The sequence below is a fragment of the Phyllostomus discolor genome, chromosome 3 (assembly GCF_004126475.2).
Source record: "Phyllostomus discolor isolate MPI-MPIP mPhyDis1 chromosome 3, mPhyDis1.pri.v3, whole genome shotgun sequence".
In the NCBI taxonomy this organism is placed as follows: domain Eukaryota; kingdom Metazoa; phylum Chordata; class Mammalia; order Chiroptera; family Phyllostomidae; genus Phyllostomus; species Phyllostomus discolor.
The window spans coordinates 43,074,064-43,093,293 of NC_040905.2; the positions used below are offsets into that span (position 1 = coordinate 43,074,064).

At 40.6% G+C, this 19,230-nt stretch overlaps 1 protein-coding gene across 1 annotated transcript in view; it reads left to right on the forward strand.

Annotated features, from left to right (window-relative positions):
• Positions 1 to 505: 505 nt before the first annotated feature.
• Positions 506 to 19,230, forward strand: part of MCCC2 (methylcrotonoyl-CoA carboxylase 2) — a 55,640-nt gene continuing 36,915 nt past the window's right edge. The window contains exons 1-6 of the mRNA XM_028526423.2: positions 506 to 767; positions 5,896 to 5,962; positions 9,043 to 9,127; positions 11,023 to 11,124; positions 14,599 to 14,726; positions 16,545 to 16,657. Coding sequence (XP_028382224.1) covers positions 639 to 767; positions 5,896 to 5,962; positions 9,043 to 9,127; positions 11,023 to 11,124; positions 14,599 to 14,726; positions 16,545 to 16,657 — 624 coding nt within the window. The 5' untranslated portion in view covers positions 506 to 638. The remainder of the gene's footprint in view (positions 768 to 5,895; positions 5,963 to 9,042; positions 9,128 to 11,022; positions 11,125 to 14,598; positions 14,727 to 16,544; positions 16,658 to 19,230) is intronic.

Below are 19,230 nucleotides of genomic sequence, written 5' to 3' on the forward strand. Positions count from 1 at the left end.
GCCAACCCAATAGTACATTCAAGTAGCAATTTATCACTAGTAGAATTTTTATTTTTGCTTACTTGTTTATGATCTTCCCACATTTTAAAAGACAGCACTTTGTTCTGCACTGTATCCGCAGTGCCAGAAGAGCACCTGACACAGAAGTCACCGAAATTTTTTGCTGAAGGAAAAAAATGTATCCTCTAAATAGTTTTCTTAGGGCAGCTTACTGTCTGTTCTGTTTCCATCTCACATAGAAAAATAAGCTTTTTCAAGCCTTGGAACGCCCTTTTTATTAGTACAGGATGAGGAAAACACAATAGAAAATAAACTGAGTCCAAGTCCAACGAATTTAACGACAGATCAGTAACAGCGCCTGAAAAAGCAGGACCGCTATAGAAAGAATCGCTCCGCCCCTGGACTCCCAGTGCTCCTAGGCTCGCGATATGACAGGGTCTCGCAGGGCTGCTCTTCTACCCATTATTGGATGTTTGGAGGGGCGTGGTGCGTAGTGCCTACTCCGGGTTGGTTCGGGGTTTTTGGGGCTGCAAGAACCTGAGCAGAGCTGTGAGGCGAAGTGGGGAAGGGAGGGGAAACAGCACTGGTTCTGGGTCCGCAGCTCTCTCGTGTGCCTCCCCGGCTCTTTGCTTGCTGACATGTGGGCCACCCTGAGGTTAGCCCCGTGGCGGTGCGCACGCGCTGCTGCCCCAGGGCTGCGAGCCTATCACGGGGACTCGGTGGCCGTGCTAGGCACCCAGCCAGACTCGAGCTCAGCCATCTACCAGGTAGGCTGGGTGACCGGCCTGGGAGCCCCTGGGCGGAATCTGTGATTTCCTCTTCGACCTGTCTACCGGTGCCAGGCCTGCGGAACTAGGTGCTGGCCGGCCTGGGAAGCAGGTGGATACACTTTAACAGCTGCTGTTTTTTTTCCTCTGAAGCCTCAGTCATGGTTCTGGGACGTACTAAGAGGTCTTGAAGACTGAAAAAAAAATCCAAATCAAATACATTTTAGTTTAGTTTGAGCATTGTCACTCTTTTTTGTATCTTTGAAATCACTGTTTCTCAAACCCTGGCTTAACATTGTCATTTGGGAGCTCGTTGAATATGTACAGCTGTTTTAAGCCTCACCCTGGACCTTTTGGGTCTCTGGGGTGGGGTCCTGGTGTTTACATGGTTAATGAAGTTCTGGGGGCGTGGCGGCATCCAGGTTTGGGAACCCCTGGCCTAGGACGCCTCACCTTCGGAGTTGTGTTTCTCAGACTTTAGTTAAAATAGTTGGTCATGTTAATAGAAAACATCCCATCCCATAGTATCTCTGAATGACTTTCCTTGGAACTGGGATCTATTACAAGGTCAAAAAAACAACTTGCAGCTTCTAAAATCTCAGAGCTGGAAAATTTCAGTCTGTCCCGTCGTTTCAAAGCTTATACATATAACGTTGAAGTTGTGCAGATAACTTTCAGAGAAGACACTTTAAAGAAAACAAGGAGACTGGAAGAAAACCAGCAGGCTGAGACAAACAATATTCAATGAGAGGCTTCCCAAAGTCTTTAGGTTTCCTGGGGTAGGAGAGGATGTTTAATTCAGAAACATTAAGTGGTTATTGTGGTCTGGGCACAATTTTAGGTTTTTGGTACAGATGTGTGGGGGTGGAATCATAATTTTGTGGGGGAGATGGACAAGAAAGGAGGTAACTAGAATGCATTATGATAAGTGGTGTCTGAAGCTTGAAAAGGTGGTTCCAAAAAGCTGCATATAGGCAAGAACGAGTGTTGGATGTTGACGGTGGGGAAGAGCTGGCCAGGCTCAGAGTAGAGGATGTGAGGCCAGGCTGTAGAAACTAAGGGAGTTCCTAGAACCTGGGTACAAAGTTGTGAAAATGTGTGAGTGTGAGGACTTGCAGTCATGGCTAGGGTGTGGAATTCAGGGGCCAGAAGACTAAAATGAGGCCTTGCATGCAGAAGACACATTTAGATTAATTTCATAGGCTGTGTGCTCAGGTACTAAAGTAGAGAAGTGACATGATCCCATGGACATGGTGGAATCGTCAGTGTGGCAGCATTGTGGAGGATGGGTTTCCTACCTTTTTGAATATGGCTGCTTCTTGGATGGTTTTCTCTTGGTTCCTGTAGGCCTTTGACTGTTTTTCAAGAGCTCCTATAGGGCTATTTTAGCCAGTGTTTGGTTATTTTGTGATGTCTCTGTTGAAGAATGAGGGCCTGGGGCTTCCTGGGCTGCCACATGTTTGACATCAGGTCTGGGCCTATTTTCTTGATAGTGGCTGTTAGCTAGGGTTAGGGAATGTGGGCTTGAGAATGTAACTTCTCTCTCTGTGTAGAATGTTTTAAGTTCTGGTCCAGTCTACACACCAGAAATTAGAATAGGGAAGAAGCTGTGGCGTGGTGGAAACAGCACTGGTCTATATTTCATGTAGGTTAAAAACTAACAATGTATTTCCATGGGGGAGGAAAAAAACCTGGAGGGAAATACGCTCCAATGTTAACAGTGGCCCCATTAGTGGGCAGAAGAGGCACTTGCAGCGTGTTGGTTCAAGGGGAAGGTTCTGGAGCTAGTGACCCCTGGTTTAAATCCTAGCTATACTACCTATTGGCTGAGTGATTTGCAGATACATTATTAGTTTCTTTGTTCCTCAGTGAGCTCAAATGTATAATAGCATTAATAAGTGTGGGTATCTTATAGGCTTATCAGTACAGTTAGTGACTGCTTAGACCAATGCCTGAAATAAACCCTTCTCCTCCTCTCTTCAAGGTCATCTCATGATATTTATTTAGACAGCTTTTGTTTCAGTAATGCTGTGTAGCAAACAACCCGAAGATCTCAGTGTCCAAAGTAACAAGGTTTTTTTTTTTTTTGGTCTTGGATCGGTGGGTTGGATGCAGCAGTTCTGGTCTAAGCAGTGCATGAGATTCAGGTCTGCTCTAATTGTTTCTTATTCCAGGACCCCGACTGAAGGAGCAGTGGCCACTGGGGGAAAGCTCCTCTCATAATGGAGGGCCAGTGCAGAAGACGAGGGTGTGGAAGCCCTTTGGCACTCTTAAAGCCTGTGCTTGCAGTTGGCACACTGTCTGTCACATTTTCCCACATTCCACTGAATAAAGCAAGTAACTATGGACAGACTCATGGACTGTGGGTTGGGGAAGTATAATTTCACAGTGGACCTTGGCAAGGATGAAAGGGAAGGAAGAATTTTTCTTTTAAAGATTTTATTTATTTATTTTTAGAGAGGGAAGGGAGGGGGAGAGAGAGAGAAAGAGAGAAACATCAATGTATGGTTGCTGGGGGTTATGGCCTGCAACCCAGGCATGTACCCTGGCTGGGAATCGAACCTGGGACACTTTGGTTCCCAGCCCGCGCTCAATCCACTGAGCTACTCCAGCCAGGGCGGAAGGAAGAATTTTGAACAAGTAATGCAGTTTACTTCATGGTCTAAGATTGTTGCTTAAGCTCCAACTATTATGTCAGACTTCCACAAGGACACCCTCATCTGCTTGTCCTTTCTGCTTGAGCCTTTCTAGAAGTCATACTTTCTGCCTGTATTTCATTGGTTAGAGTTAAGTCACAGAGCTACACCTGTCTACATAAGAAGGCCAGGATATGTTACTTTTCCAGCTGGGCTTGCTGTCACCTTGAGTAAAATTGGGATTCCATCATCAAGGACGAGGGGAAGCATGGACATGGATAAACACTGTTTGCCGACTATAACAGATAGCATGGGGGGTGTGGGTGTGTTCTTGTGTTGGATGTTAAACGAGTTCATTTAGGGGCACCTGTATCTCCTGACACCTCCAGCTACAAGTAGTAAACTTTGATGCAAAAAACCCATAAAAAAGGGAACAAAAGATAAATCCATGCTTTGGGTGGAGATGGTACCTAGGGACCCTGACCACAATCCAGTTTCTCCCTGCTGAATTTTCTTAGTCGCTCACGTTAGACCAGTAACACATACCATTTGCTCTCACTTCTCTCAGCACTGTGTGCTTCAGAAAGGCTTGGTAGTGACGGTTTTCTTTATTTTTTAATGGGAGGCTAGCTTAGCCAGGGGAAAGGTTTCTTGCAGAACCAGCTTTAGCTTTGATTGTGTCTCTTCTAAATTGGGCAACATCACTGGCAGCAGCTGTTGTAACCTGGGATTTATGCACACTTTGAATAGAGGCTCGCTTGCTTTCTCTGTACATCTGTGAGCTGTTCTGAGCTTTGGTGCTTGTGGTGTGCAAAGCTGGCAGGAGACTGGCAGGTAAGAGGCAGGAGGAAGGGGAGGGCAGGGAGAAAGAATAAGAAACTGAAGGCACACAAGAATCCTACAAGCCTTCAGATGATGTACAAGGGAAGAACTTGCTAGAGGACACTGTGGGGATGCATTTAGCACATCTTTGTTGTCTTGAAATGTTCTGTTTGTCCCATGGAAAAATCTGTGGGACAGAGCATTTTAAGACAAAAAAGATGGTAGAACTTATATTTTAGGAAAGACTTAAGAAATATATCAGCCAGTTGTGGGTATGTAGACCTCCCATGGAATCCTATTCAAATAAAGTGCAAAAAATCCAAATATCTGACAGTTGAGACAATGCCTTCACTAACTGGATATTTGAGGATAGTGGCAGATTATTGAGAGGTGATAGTGGTCCTTATCTTTTGGAGATTTGGAAATACAGATCAAATGTTATGTCTAGGATTTTCTTCAAAATAATTCAGGGTAGGGTCTATACAGGAAACAATTTTTGGCTACATATAAATAATTCTCAGAGTGCATTGGGTCCATTTTATTACACTAGTCTTTTGCTTTTCTATGTGTTTGATAATTTCCATTGAAAAAGTTAACAACATTGACAACAAACCACACCAAAGTGTTGCTGAATGTGTTAGTGAAACCCCCCTCTCTTTAACTTGCTATAATGCAACCTGTCCACTCCTTTTGTAGTGCTGTTGAGTATGTTGCGATAGCTGGATGGACTTGCTCGGGAATTAGCTGAAGTGGGATTGTTCTGTGACCTCATGGGAGGGACTGTCAGAGCTGCTGAAAATGGGAGCTAATGGAGCTGTATCATAAAGACTGTAAATTCATCTCATTTGGAACAGCTGGATAGCTGCTTAGCATTGTATCACATAAAGGAAATTAAATCACCAGATATGTTCATCACATTATGGAGAACAAAATGTGTTAGCAGGATAAACTGAATTTTCAAAAATAATTAACTAAGTAAGCATTGTTTTAAAGTAATGCACTGATCCAACAGAACTTAAAAACAAGGGTGAAAAGTTAGTCCCTTTGCTCCTTGTCCACTTCTCACTGGTTGTATGTTCTCGTATATTACTCTAGAAAATTTCTAAACATATGCAAACAGAGTTTTATTTCTTTTTACACATAAAAGAGGGTCCACTTTTCCCCCTTGGCTCTGTTTTTAAGTGTAATTTGTCAGTTATCAAGTATTTCTGCATGGATTAGACTTTCCTCAGTAAAGTTATAGACAGGACAGAAAAAAATTAGATGTCATTCTAATTCTTAAAAATTAAGGAACACGTGGCCTATAGTTCTTAAAATAGAAAAACAAACAGATCAGTGAAGTTTAGTAGGTGTTTAAGAGGGACAGACATTGAAATGAGTAGGAGTGGCCAGAATGATGCTGGCTTTGAGATGGAACATGCCTTAGGCTCTAAAAGGGGGTACGATTTGAATAGATGGATCCGAGTGGGGTGGTGGTCGTGAAGGGCTTGAGCGAAGCCTCAGGCGGGAATTAATCTTCCCACACAACGGAGTGGTCTAGCATGGAAACTCTGCTGATGGGGTGGCCCAGTGTGGAGGCCACGTGAGGTTGGCACGTGACATTTTTCTTAACCCATATTTTGGCAAGAAAGGTAATTGCTTTCTAATATTACTCTTTGTTTCTGTTTTAGGAAAACTATGAACAGATGAAAGCACTAGTAAATCAACTCCATGAACGCATGCAAAAAATAAGACTAGGTAAACACTCCTTTATTTTTCAGTTGTTAACCTAAAAATAAAAGGTTGCAGTAAGAGGCAACAAGCATTTATTTGAGATCCAAAAGAATAGCTATTCCGGAAGCACCAATTCAGGTCAAAACCCATTGTTCCCGTTAGGACGTGAAGACCAGGGTACTTGTGAGAAAGTGACACGGAATAATGATGTGAGTCGAAAATGACGGGAATTTTTATGGGTGTTCATAGCTAAAGAAGGAACTTCGGTAGGTAAGCTGACATAGTGATGGTAAGTCTAAAGAATGTCTTTCATTTTCAGGCCAGTAGTCGTGCCTGCTGTCCTGGTAGCTGTGCAAATAGTTGTTCGGAACGCAGTGCTGCTTTAGGCCCAGCACAGGGGTAACCTTGCCTGGTTGTAAGATTCTGAAGGTTTGAGGGATGAGGCATGCGCGGCAGTTTGTCTGAGATGGCAGCTCTGACTCCATTTTTAAGTGGCTCCATTTATATTATTTTTCACACTTTCAATTAAGATGTCCCTAATAGCTTCTGGCTTTAGGAAAAACTAGTAGCATTAAGCTTTTGACTCTTCAAGACTGTGAATGCAGACATTTTTTCCTATTACTTTGTTAGATTTTCTGCTCATATAGGCACTATTTGGGGAAAAGCAAAAATTCAGGTTCATCACTGGTTAAACTATTTCCTCTTAAAGATTTTTATTTCAGTTACAGTATCACATTGTGAAAGCAGAGGCCGATAGCTGTGTTCTGATCGCCCCCTGGTGACAGCGACGAAAGATGCTATAAATTGTAAAATGCTTCCTAATTTCAGGGATCTTAAAATGTAAACAAAATGGATGTCTTAGAAGTGATACAATATGGTACATGAGAGAGAAGGAAACGGGCTTTTCTGGCTCTGATTATGTGGGAATGAGATAATTAACACAGAATATTCAAGAATAATCCTTGGAAAACTAACGTGCTGTTTCATGATATTTGTGGTCCATATATCCAAGGCCAGTTTAAATGCCAGAGGAGCTTAATTCTGTGATCTGAGAATCTGTGTCAGGATAGCCCTCTTTTTGGTTTTTCTTAATGAAACCAGAATTCACTAGCTGTTCCAAGTTGCAGAATTAAGAAAGAATGATGTCCTGAGTACTAAAACATTTTCCCCCTCTCTTTGTCATCCCACCCTCCCCTGCTGTCCCTTCTCCTGCTGACCTCTTAGTGGGCCCTTGTGGCACCTGACTCTCCAAAGATCCTCACCAAGCCCTGGCCTTCCTTGCCGTACTTCAGATTCGTTTTTCTTTTACTATTTATTCTTAAATAGCTTTGTTAAGGTATAACTTACATACAATGAACCACATAATTTAAAGAGTACAGTTTGAGTTTTGACATGTAACCATTATGAAACCATTACCACACTCAGCATAATATACGTGTCCTTCCCAGAAGTTTCTTCTGCCCCTTGGTATCCCCTCCCACACCTGTCACTCTCAGCCCACACCCCCCACTCTCTCCCTTATCTCTCCACCCACCCCAGTAGGGAACTCCGAGTTCCTTATGGTTGGGAGAAAGGAGAAAGGTGATGTGACTTAAGTACACTGTTTTGTAACTAAATCTTTCCTTCTCAGAATTATTTTCATTTTAAAAGGGTGGATGTGTGATACTACTTTCTTTGTAACCTTAAGGCAGATTTAATCTTAAGAATAAGGCATCCATCTCTTCATAAAAAATAAAAATCCTTTTACATACAGGAAAGAGTCTTGGTTTGAAAAATAAGGCTATATTTAGAAGCTTGTTTGAAATAGATATGAACTTTTTTCTCACCTAAAGAAACAGAAATAGCTTTCTTAAATAGCGAACATTTCATTATACGAAAAATATGCTAAGATGAAATTCTTGGGCAACAGTGAAAATAAGCACTTTAAAGTACAATTTGATCCTTCTGATCTGTTGCCTTGGTTTGCTGAGAGTGTGGTTTTGAAATTCCCAGAACCTGGGGCCCAGCAGCCCTCTGGCCGCGTGAGGGTTGGTGCGCCTCTCGCTTCGAGCAGCCTCAGCAGCTCTTCAATAATTTTTGTCGTCTTTGTCTAGAACAGCATCAGGAAACACCAAAGACAGTCTCTGAGTCAAGATACCAATGAAAGGGGACTTTGTCATTGCTATATAAGAACGACTTGCAACTCTCACCTATTTGGAGGCAGCCTAAAACATCGTGGGTTGCTAATGGCACTGTCAGATGAATTTTGCTGAGCTAGCATGGAGGTCACTTCTAAAATAGTGCTTTTTACCTGGTACAGGTGAAGGTAGGAGTATTTCAGATTTTATGTGGCACAGTGCTAGGTATTTGTAGTAGGCATTTCATAAATGTGGTGGAGTTGAGGCAGTTTGCTGTGCATGAGTTGCAGAGCAAATACTGTCATTTCTTTAAGTGTTTACCAGTGAATTAAAAAAATATATAATATGCCGTGAAATCAGGGATAGAATGATTTTAGTTTATTTTTTATTTTTATTTTTTAAATGAAAAAATTTCAATTACAGTTGATGTTCAGTATTATATATATATTAGATTCAGGTGTACAACATAGTGCTTAGGCATTTATATAATTTATGAGGTGGTTCCCAAAAAAACATCTAGTACCCATCTGAGGCCATACGTAGTTAAAGTCAATAATATTGTAATAGGGATAGACTGATTTTTTTTAAAGGCCTGTTTACTTATTTACTTCAGAAAACTGGCAGTGGGTTCAGTGAATGATCTGAAAAATTAGCCTTTTTTCATACGATACGTTGAACTTTAAAATCTCTATATTAAAAAAAAAAAGAGCCCTGACCAGGTAGCTTGGTTGGAGCATTGTCCTGACAGTGCCAAAGCTGTAGGTTCACTCTCGGGTCAGGGCACATACAAGCATCAACCCATGAAAGTGTAAATAAGTGGAACAACAAATCAATGGTTCTCTCTCTCTCTCCCCCTGCCTTTCTCTTTCAAATCAATAAAGTAAAATTAAAATTAAGAGCTCTGAATGTTGACTGTTACATGTTTTTCTGGCATTAAGTTAAATGGAGGGAGACCTTCAATCTAATCTAATCCTGTTTTTATCACAGGAGGTAGCCAGAAAGCCAGAGAACGCCACATATCGAGAGGAAAGCTGTTACCCAGAGAAAGAGTCGATGGTCTGTTGGACCCAGGGTTGGTATACACTCAAGTGCTAACTCAGGTTCTCTATTCCATGGGACTTTCTTAGACAGCTTTATAAAGAAATGATTTTAAATTCTGGTTCTTAAGGTTCAACAACAAATGTTTATCGAGAGGCTGTTATGTGTCAGGCGCTGTTCTAGGTGCTAGTGATACATCAGTGAACAAAGTAGACAAAGGTCCTTGCCCGCCGGGAGTTTACATGGCAGCAGGGGAGACTGAAAATAAATGGTAAATATCATATATTTTATAGTATGTTAGAAGGTGGTAACTGTCACGGGAGGGAGAAAAGGTAGACTAGAGTAAGGGAAATGAAGATGAAGGTCAAGTTGCAGTTTTAAATAAGGTGGTTAGGGTAGGTGATGTCTGAGTAAAGATCTGAAGGCGTGGAGAGAGAGAGAGCCCTGTGAATACCTGGGGACAGTGCTGCAGGCGGAGGAAGTGGCTGGTGCAAAGGCCCTGAGGTGGGAATGTGCTGGGTGTGCTGGTACGCTCACGGAGCTGGGGGCCAGTGTGGTTGGGGTAGAGGATATGAAAGGGAGAGCAGTAGAAATGGGGTCCAAGTGTGTAAGATCTTGTAGGCCAGGATAAGAATTTTGGCCCTTACCCTGAAAGAAATGGGAAGCTTTTATTGGGTTTTCAACAGGAGACTATGATGATCTATTTGACTTATTTTGAAAAGAGTTATTCTGGCAGCTGTGCTGTGAGTAGGCTGTGGGCAGCAAGGGTGGGAGCACTGAGACCAGGTAGAGGGCTCTTGCAGTGATTCAGGAGAGACGTGAGGGTGGCTTGGACTGGGTGGGGGGAGTAGCAGTGGAGATGGTGAGAACATCCACTTCTGGGTGTGCTGTCAAGACAGAGTTAACCCGACAGCATTTCCTGAAGGACTGGATTAGGGAGATGAGGTGGGGTGGGGAGGAGGAAACGAAGACTCCCAAAGTATTTTTTATGATACGCACTCACTACCCGACTAGAGACAAACAGTGCTAACACCTAGTATATATCCTTCTAGACTGTTTTCATTAATATGTGTATTAGACACAATTTTTTAAAAGAAAAATGGAGCCATACTAAATTTGGGTTTTCTAATCCCCCTCTTTTTTCTCACTTACTGTATCTTAAACATTTAAGTAAGTAACAGCTAGAATAAAACAATGCTGAAAAGCCTGATCCCAGATTGCTTATTAAAACCCAGCTCTGCCACTTACCAGTGATTCAGACAAGGGACTTAGGCTTTTGTTTCGCTCCTCATCAGTCAGTGGGGATTATGATAGGATCCACCTGAGGAGGTGGTTCTTAGGCGTGAATGAGTCAGGTTTCTGAAAGTCCTAGAAGAGAGCCTGGCACAGAGTAAGTGCTACATAAGTTTTAGGTCCTATGCTCTTTCTTTTTTTTTTTTTTTAGAAAGAGAGCTCTTTTTTTTTTAAGATTTTTTAAATTTATTTTTAGAGAGGGAATGGAGGGAGAAAGAGAGAGAGAGAGAGAAACATCAATGTGCGGTTGCTGGGGGCCGTGGTCTACAACCCAGGCATGTGCCCTGACTGGGAATCAAACCTGCGACACTTTGGTTCGCAGCCCGCGCTCAATCCACTGAGCTACGCCAGCCAGGCCTATGCTCTTTCTATATTAATAAACACATTTGTAAACATTTTTTAAAACAGGCATTCTATTTAAAAATAGTGTTCTATTGTATGGCTGTGCTGCATAAATTCCAAAAATATTCACGTAAGATTTTTGTGTTAGTATTATTTTTGTAGATTATTATATACAATATGCATAGTTGAAACGTTGGCTCATTAAAGAAGAAAATATTTTCTTTTTCCATGTGTAACTGTTTAAATATGTTTTAAAATAACATTAATTCAAGCAGCATCCTTGCTTCCTCTTAGGTCTCCATTTCTGGAATTATCCCAGTTTGCAGGTTACCAGGTATATGGTAATGAGGAGGTCCCCTCAGGTGGCATCATTACAGGCATTGGGAGAGTGTGTGGGTGAGTATTCTATTTAACATTCAACATGGAGGGTCAAGAAGAGTGATAAGGCACAGGTGTCCAGCACTCTCTGCTTTGCATATTGGCGTACAAGTTTTATGCTATTGATATTACTTAGGACTAAGGCTTCCTATGCAGACGTGTATTAGATTCATTAGTGGAGCTTTAGAGACAAAAATTGAAGGGAAAAACCCCTAGCAAAGATCCTGAGGGATCCAATCCAGACCTCTCTGCTTAATCAGAGTCTCCCGGACATGGCTTGTGTGGTTTTTCATGCTTGCCAGGTAGTCACTTCACATTTAGGGTGAGAACTACTGTCTTAGAGGAGCAGCCGTCCAAGTGTGGTCCCCAGGTAGCATCAGCATCACCTAAGAGCTGTGTTAGAAATGTAGGTTATCAGGTTTCCCAAGAGGTACTAAATCAAATTCTGGGCTGGGGCCCTGCAGTCTCTTCTCAAATGCTAGTATTTGAGAACACTGTGGACTTAGGGGATGTAGGCTGCTAGGTGTTAGATGTATTTGTGTATATTTATGTATGATGTCACATTTTCTTCAAAGTCACCATGCCAGGGACTGTGATAAATACTTCCTACTGATTAGTTAGTTGCCTTAATCTTTACCACAGCTCCTTGAGAATGGGTATTATTATTGTTAACAACTGTTCTGAAATAAGGAAATGGGGTTTGGAATGTTAAATAACTTGCCCAAGATCAAGCCGCTGGCATAGCTCAGCTTTGACCTCAGATAGTGGGATCTGAGCCTGATACAAGTACATTTGATTCAGATCCTGGTTATTTGTGTCTGTTCCTCTGCCTGGCCGGAGCTTTGTGCCTGCAGGGAAGGTGCCTGCAGGGAAGGTGCAGCTGTAGCCATCCGCCATTGTTGCAGAGCTGGCCGTAGGCATTCCTGGTTTCTATTCCATAAGCTCAGCAGCTGTAGCAGGAGAGCTCCTAAGGGGATAGGCCTGGGGCTGGAGCCCGTCCCTGAGTCACAGTGTGGACTCTGAGTGTAAAGGCCTGGTTCTTGTGCTAACCTTTGAAGATGGGCTTTGGGGTCAGTCCCACTTGAACCACATGGATTAAAATAGAAAAGAGCCAGTTTCTGAAAGAAAGTTTAGTTCTGTTCTCAAAATAAGAGATGCTGTGTAGGAAAACCAGTAGATGTACAATATAATATTTCTGTGAACTGATTTTATTTCTCATTCTGTAACATGTCTATGACCTTTTAATAAACAGTAAAAGTGGCTATGTCTCTTGCTCAAGGTCACGTATCTAGCAAGTGGAAGAGCTTTGTCTGACTTCACAGCCTGCCTCTGTGCATTACCAGAGATACTTAAGCTTTTCCTGTGCAGCACGCCCAGGGCGGGCAAGCTGTGAACGTGCTCTGGAGGCGTGGGGTCATGGCCCAGCCACCTGTCCTAAGCCGAAATTCCCTTTGAAGTCTAGTTTGTTTAATGTGAATGATGTCAAAAAATTGCACTCCACTCTCTAAAATGTTGATTGTAGTGGAAAAAGGCTTTATGTGTATGACCTGTCAATGTAAGAAACATCCAGACCTGTAGAGAATTTTTGAGAGTTTATTTGAGCCAAACTGAGGATGCATGCCAGGGAGCAAGATCTCAGATGCTCCACAGAATAACAGTTTTGCAGCTTCTTTTACGCATTTGAAATTAAGGAGGGAACTGAGGAAGGTTACTTGGAGGGGGGAAAAAGCAAGGCGGGGATTGGATTACAGGATAGGGAACCAGATTATGTGCTGTCTTCAGGAGAGTTACAGTTTATTTCAAAGTAGATGCACAGAAAGAATGGACAGGGCTTGCTTAAGACAAAGATAAACCTTTCACTAACAAGTTATAGACCTGGGCGGTGACTCCACACCATGACCTGCCCACTTAGGAATTTATGATCAGATCACCCTGTGAGGTTACTTCCTGCTGAGACCCCTTTTATCATCCACAGACCTGGCGAATAAAACGGACGCGCAAAGGAGCAGAGCCCTGTGGTCTGCACTGCTGGCCACGTGCCCTAACAGGAGAAGCATAGCACAGCTGAAGCTGCGTGCTCATTCCTGTTTTCTGTTTTCAACAGGGATTCAATGCGTGTCTTTTTTAGAACTCTGGAGAGTGTGAAGTGAGATAACAAAAATATCATGAATATAAAGAAGATTAAATTTTGTAGAGAACACACTATTCTCTCAGGTTTCAAGTGGAACCCACGATCTGCAGGTTTCCTGGCAGTGTTGAGCAGCTGCCTCAACCTGCCATCTGTGTTCACCACCCTGTCTTGTGTATTACTTGGGGGCCGAGGTGCCAGCAACCTGGTTTGGTGGACAGGGTACCATTGATGACTCAGTATAGTATACATGCTTTAATATGCTGTTTTAAAGATTGTATCTGTTGTTTCTTTAAGCAGGCTGAATGTTATGTTTAAACTTCTTTTAGTTTTATAGAAAAGTGTATGGCAATATGTTGAAGAACTTTTGAAAACATGAAAACTAAGTAATCTTGATGGGTCAGTTTTTATTTTTCAAATTGCTTTCCTCAAAGGACACTTGAAGGTTAATTATGAGGGATTTCCTCATCCTTGCGACTTGGATTTTGGAGGGGGCATTATTATTATTGCTATCTTTTTAGGACCCTTTCATTCAAATAACCATTATGAAATGTGGCTTAGGTTGTTAGTTTTTCACTACTAATATAGGACTGTTAAAAGTGATCATTTTCTATATCCAAGATGACTCTATCCAGCAAAGCTATCATTTAGAATGGAAGGGCAGAGAAAGTGCTTTCCAGATAAGGTCAAGTTAAAGGAGTTCATCATCACCAAGCAATTATTATATGAAATGTTAAAGAGACTTATCTAAGAAAAAGAAGATCAAAACTATGAGCACTAAAATGGCAGCAAACTCACAACTATCAGCAACTGAACCTAAAGAATAAAAACAGAAACAAACTAAGCAAACAACTAGAACAGGAACAGAATCACAGAAAGAGAGATCACATGGAGGGATATCAATGGGGAGGGGGAGAGGGGAGCATGGGGGAAAGGTACAGGGAATAAGAAGCATAATCGGAAGGTACAAAATAGACAGAGGGAGGTTAAGAACAGTCTAGGAAATGGAGAAGCCAAAGAACTCATATGTACGACCCATGGACATGAACTAAGGGGCGGGGGGAATGTGGGTGGGAGGGAGGTGCTGGACAGAGGGGAATAAAAGGGAGAAAAAAGAATGGGACAACTAATAGCATAATCAGTAAAATATACTTTTAAAAAGTGATCATTTCCTATTTTATAAATGAATGCGTGAACTGTGATTAAAGCTTGCTTTTGTTTCTTAAGATTGTCTATGAATACCTCTCATTGGTCTTGTGTGCTGGCAGTTGAAGGTGGCATTGGAGTGTCGTGGAATGTGATGTAATTGGCCTTTGAGAAGAAATGTCTCATGTTCTCTTTCCAATGAAATTTCTGCCTTTCAGAGTAGAATGTATGATTGTTGCCAATGATGCCACTGTCAAAGGAGGCACCTACTACCCAGTGACGGTGAAAAAACATTTACGGGCACAAGAGATTGCACTGCAAAACAGGCTCCCCTGCATCTACTTGGGCAAGTCACAAGAGTTATAAAATAAAGTATTTTTAGCTGGTAAAATATATGACTCTTTACAAGGACTTTATGACTATATATTATATATATAGTTTATATATATATAAACTTATTATCAATGAGTATTTTTTATAACTATTGGTATCTTCTATATTTACAAAAGAAATGCATGTTCTTAGCTGGGAAGTCTGGGAGAAAAAGTGAATAAGAACTACCCATAATAACATCACTAAGGAGTAACCTTTGACAGTATTTTGGTTTATGCCAGTTTTTTCTCTATAGGCGTGTGCTTTTTTCATTCCATATATATATTTTCTTCTGTTAATGGGTTCAAACTATGAAAAAATAATAGCTAATATTTTTGAATCCCTTGAGTATCAGGTTGTCAGGTACTATGTTAAATGCTTGAATATGTATAGAATCTTTTAAAAAGATATATATTTTTAAATTTATTGATTTTGGAAAGAGAGAAACATTGATTTTTGTTATTCCACTTATTTATGCATTCATTGGTAGATTCTTGTATGTGCCCTGACTGGAGATCGAACCTGCAGCCTTGGTATTTTGGGACAATACTCTAAGCAACTTAGCTCCCAGGCCAGGGCTGAGCAAATAAAATTTAAAGAAATTTAGCTTAATTTTAATTTTTTAAAATATACTTTTCAATTATAGTTGACATATACGCAGTATTATATATTACTTTCAGGTGTACAACATAGTGACTAGATACTTACATACATTATGAAGTGATCACCTGATTAAGTTTAATAAGAAAATTTAATTTTCAATGAAAGTAATTTTATATTTAGAATTAAAATACATTTAAATCTAAGGATACTTTAAAAAAACAAAAGCAAGGCAGCATATAATTGTTACTTTCTGGATATTGGTTTAGTTTTATAAAATGCCAAGATATATTGTTCATTTATGTGGGTATTTGAACAGGTACTGATGGAGAGAATTTTTTTCTGTGAAGGTGAATTTGCCTGGTTGACTACTTTGTATAGCTGGATATTGCAGATGAGATCCTACTGCTTTCAGGTGCCATGCCAAACAGTGTAGGGGTGCAGTGAAGAGTATTATGAGGTCCTTATCTTCAGTCTGCTTCTAATGATTGGAGACCAGATGTGATGCTTCAGATAACAATAAAAGACTTATGGTTGTAGGCAGGAACAATATGTATGAGACTAACTGACTTTTCATAGTATTACTGTGTGTACTGAGCTAATTGCGCCACACACATTATTTCATGTTATCCCAATAAGAACTCTTATGGGAAAGCTACTGTTATCTTCATTTCACAGGCGAGGAAACCGAGGTATAGAATGGTTAGGAAACACACCTGTGATCACAAAGCTATGGAATAACCAAACTCCATTTTGAACTCAGCTGGCATTCTTGACCACTGCTCTATAATCTGCAGTAAAAACAATATCAGAAGGCAGTACGTGATACATTGTCACATAAATTCTGTAGATGGTTTCTGTATTGGTTAAAAAGAGGGAAAGACACTTTTTTTAAGCTGAACTGATTAAGCATTTACAGTGTTTCTGAAGCTTTGGCTGGTCCTCAAAGCAGAGAATACAGTACACATTTGAGGTGGAGTTTGGAACAGGGGTAGGAGAGCCTCATGGGCTTGAGGGAAACAGTGAATTGTTTCGGCTACGTTGCAGGACTTGAGAAAGATGCTGTAGAATAGTTTAGAGAGATGAAACAGATTTTTATGACTAAGAAATGATGCTGTCACTAGTGCAAGTCTTCCTGTGTGTAGCATATTTTGTTCATGGAGATGTACTTATTTCTTTTCCTTGTCTTCAGTTGATTCAGGAGGGGCAAACTTACCTCGACAAGCAGATATATTTCCAGACCGAGATCACTTTGGCCGCATATTCTATAATCAGGCAATTATGTCTTCTAAAAATATCGCACAGGTAATTTCTCATTTACAAGATATGTTGCTTTTTTCTCTGAATGACTCTGCTAAGTAGGTACTCTTAGATGACTTAAAACTAGTGAATTCAGAGTTTATCCTCTTCCCACAGAAAGCATCTTAGGGTTACCTCTAGTCAGATTCTTCTGTTAATTATGGGAATATACTTTTACTATAATAGAGATAATTTACCAAAGAAAAAGAGTTTTAAAAAGAATGGGCACCAACTACTTGTTTTTTTATAAGCACATTCTGGAGAAATTCTAGTGTGTGTATGAGGAGACATGTATAAGAAAGTTTGTTGTAGCATTGTTTGCACAGTGGAAGTTAAAGAGCAGGCTAAATGACCATTATGGAAGATCAATAATACAGTTTTTAGCTGTTAAAGTGAATGAGCTAGAATTGCATGGATCAACATGAATACATCTCAAAAAATATTTTGAGTAAAAAAAATAAATAAAATTTTAAGCTTTCTAAATAAAAAAATAGTGGAATAAATATATATCCAATTGCTATGTATGTTAAGCTTAAGTACATCAAATAATAACTGCCTGTTATTTATGTCTAAACATGTACATGTGAATGATACACTTGGCTTTAAAATAATGGTCACCTTTGAGGTGAGAGGGAGGGGAAAGTGGTCAGGAGGAGGTAGGTGTATGGAGGCTTCAATTATGTCTGAAATATTTTATTTTTTTAAATCTGAAAATAAATTGGGCTGAATATCAGGATTTATTGAGACTTAGGTAGAAGGATGTTTATTTTATTATTCTCTAATCTTTTTTGCATGTCTGAAATACTTGATAATACTGATGCTACTCCTTTATGTTTTATTGGATTTCTTAAGTTTGTGGATTTTTACTAATTTTCTAATTGACTAGTCTTCACTTGCAATTATGTCTCTTTTTTTTATTTTCTATCAGAATATGTTATTATTCACTATATATATTTACTGTTATGTAGTAACTTTGCATATCTCTGTGCTTTATTTATCTAAACAGAAAATTCAGCTTTGCTCAGTTTTATATAGAGGGCTCTTCCATGGTCAGGTATGAAGTTCTTGATGTGACCTCCGGCAGAGAGAGAGCAAGTGGGCAAGCAAATGAGCGAGAGCAAGAGCCCTCTCTGTAGGTCTTTATGTGGCCTTTGGGTGTCTGTGTTTTCTTCGCTGGCTTATAAGAACACGCATGTCTTGGATTTAGAGCCCACCTGGGATATCCAGAATGATTTTATTGAAAGATCTTTAATTATAGCTGCAAAGGCTTTTTCCAAGTAAAGTCACATTCCCAGCTTCTAGGGATTTGGGTATGGACATACCTTTTAGGGGGCCACTATTCAACCCACTGCAGACTTCTGTCACCTGGCAGTCTCATTTCTTGCTCTCTCTGTTGATGTAGTTTTTGTGGAAACCACATAAAACATCAACCAAATATTTACAGAGGAACTGCCGCAAAGCCAGGCACTGTGCTGGTGACCCAAACCGGGGGTGGGGGTGGTGGGGGGGTCTTTGTTCCTGTGGGAAGTGCTTTAAAAATTGGGTCTTTTTTAAGTTCAAAGTGTCTTGGGTTAGGGATAAGCAATACCTGCTTATGGTTTAAAAAAGATCTAAAATACCTCAAGGGCATGTGACTGAATGCCTTCCTTTTGTCTGTTTTATTTTTGTTTCCTAAAAATTTTAACATCAGTATTTCTTTAACTGAGCCACTTCTCTTAATTTATTTTTTTCTCTTTCACTCCAAAAGGAAGTGCATGGTTGAGGTTTGCCTTTTGATATTTTTATGAACTTCTTGGGATTAAAGAAATCTATTTATTACTATATACTGGTCTCCACAGTGCCCATTCTGATCTTGCCCCCTTGTATGAGCTCCAGACCTGAGGTCTGCACCGAGGCTGCTGCTGCTCGCGTTGCTGAGTCTGCTCTGTGTGAACATGGCTGTTTCCAATAAAAACAGTTACTTACTCTGTCTTCTTTCATCCCGGAAGGAGTTGTCCCTCTTCTTTTCCAAGGCTAAACTTGGCATTTAGAATCTTAACACCAGTCCCTCTTTTGTGCTTTATCCATTTCTCTCTTTTACTTTGGTATTTTCTTATCCACATATTTTTCTCATAGCCAGTAGTCATATTGACTTCTTTTTTTTAAAGGAAAAAGAAAAAGTACCAAAAGTAATGCCAAGAGCAAAGGACCTTTTTTCAACTTCTGCTATTCCTTGGAGCTTCTGTCCTTCCCAGAATTACCAAGCTACTACTTTTTCTTTCTTTCTTTTTTCTTTTCTTTTTTTTTTTTGTTGTTTGTACTGAATTTAGTGGGATGACATTGGTCAATATTTTAAAAAAATTTTTATTGAATTTATACAAACTCCTTAAGGATTGGCCCAGGATCTTCTTTTCTGACGGCTTGCTCTCCTTAAAACTGTTCTGCCCCAGAGGGCCCCGCTGACGGAGAGAGCAGATCCTCACTTCGCACAGCCTCTTGGTCCTGTCATTGTTTCCTGTCTAGCAGTGCTCTAGGCTTCATGCCACCCTCTCCATTTAACCCTGCCAGCCCCACCCAAAAACTTGTCCTTCCTGGTTTAA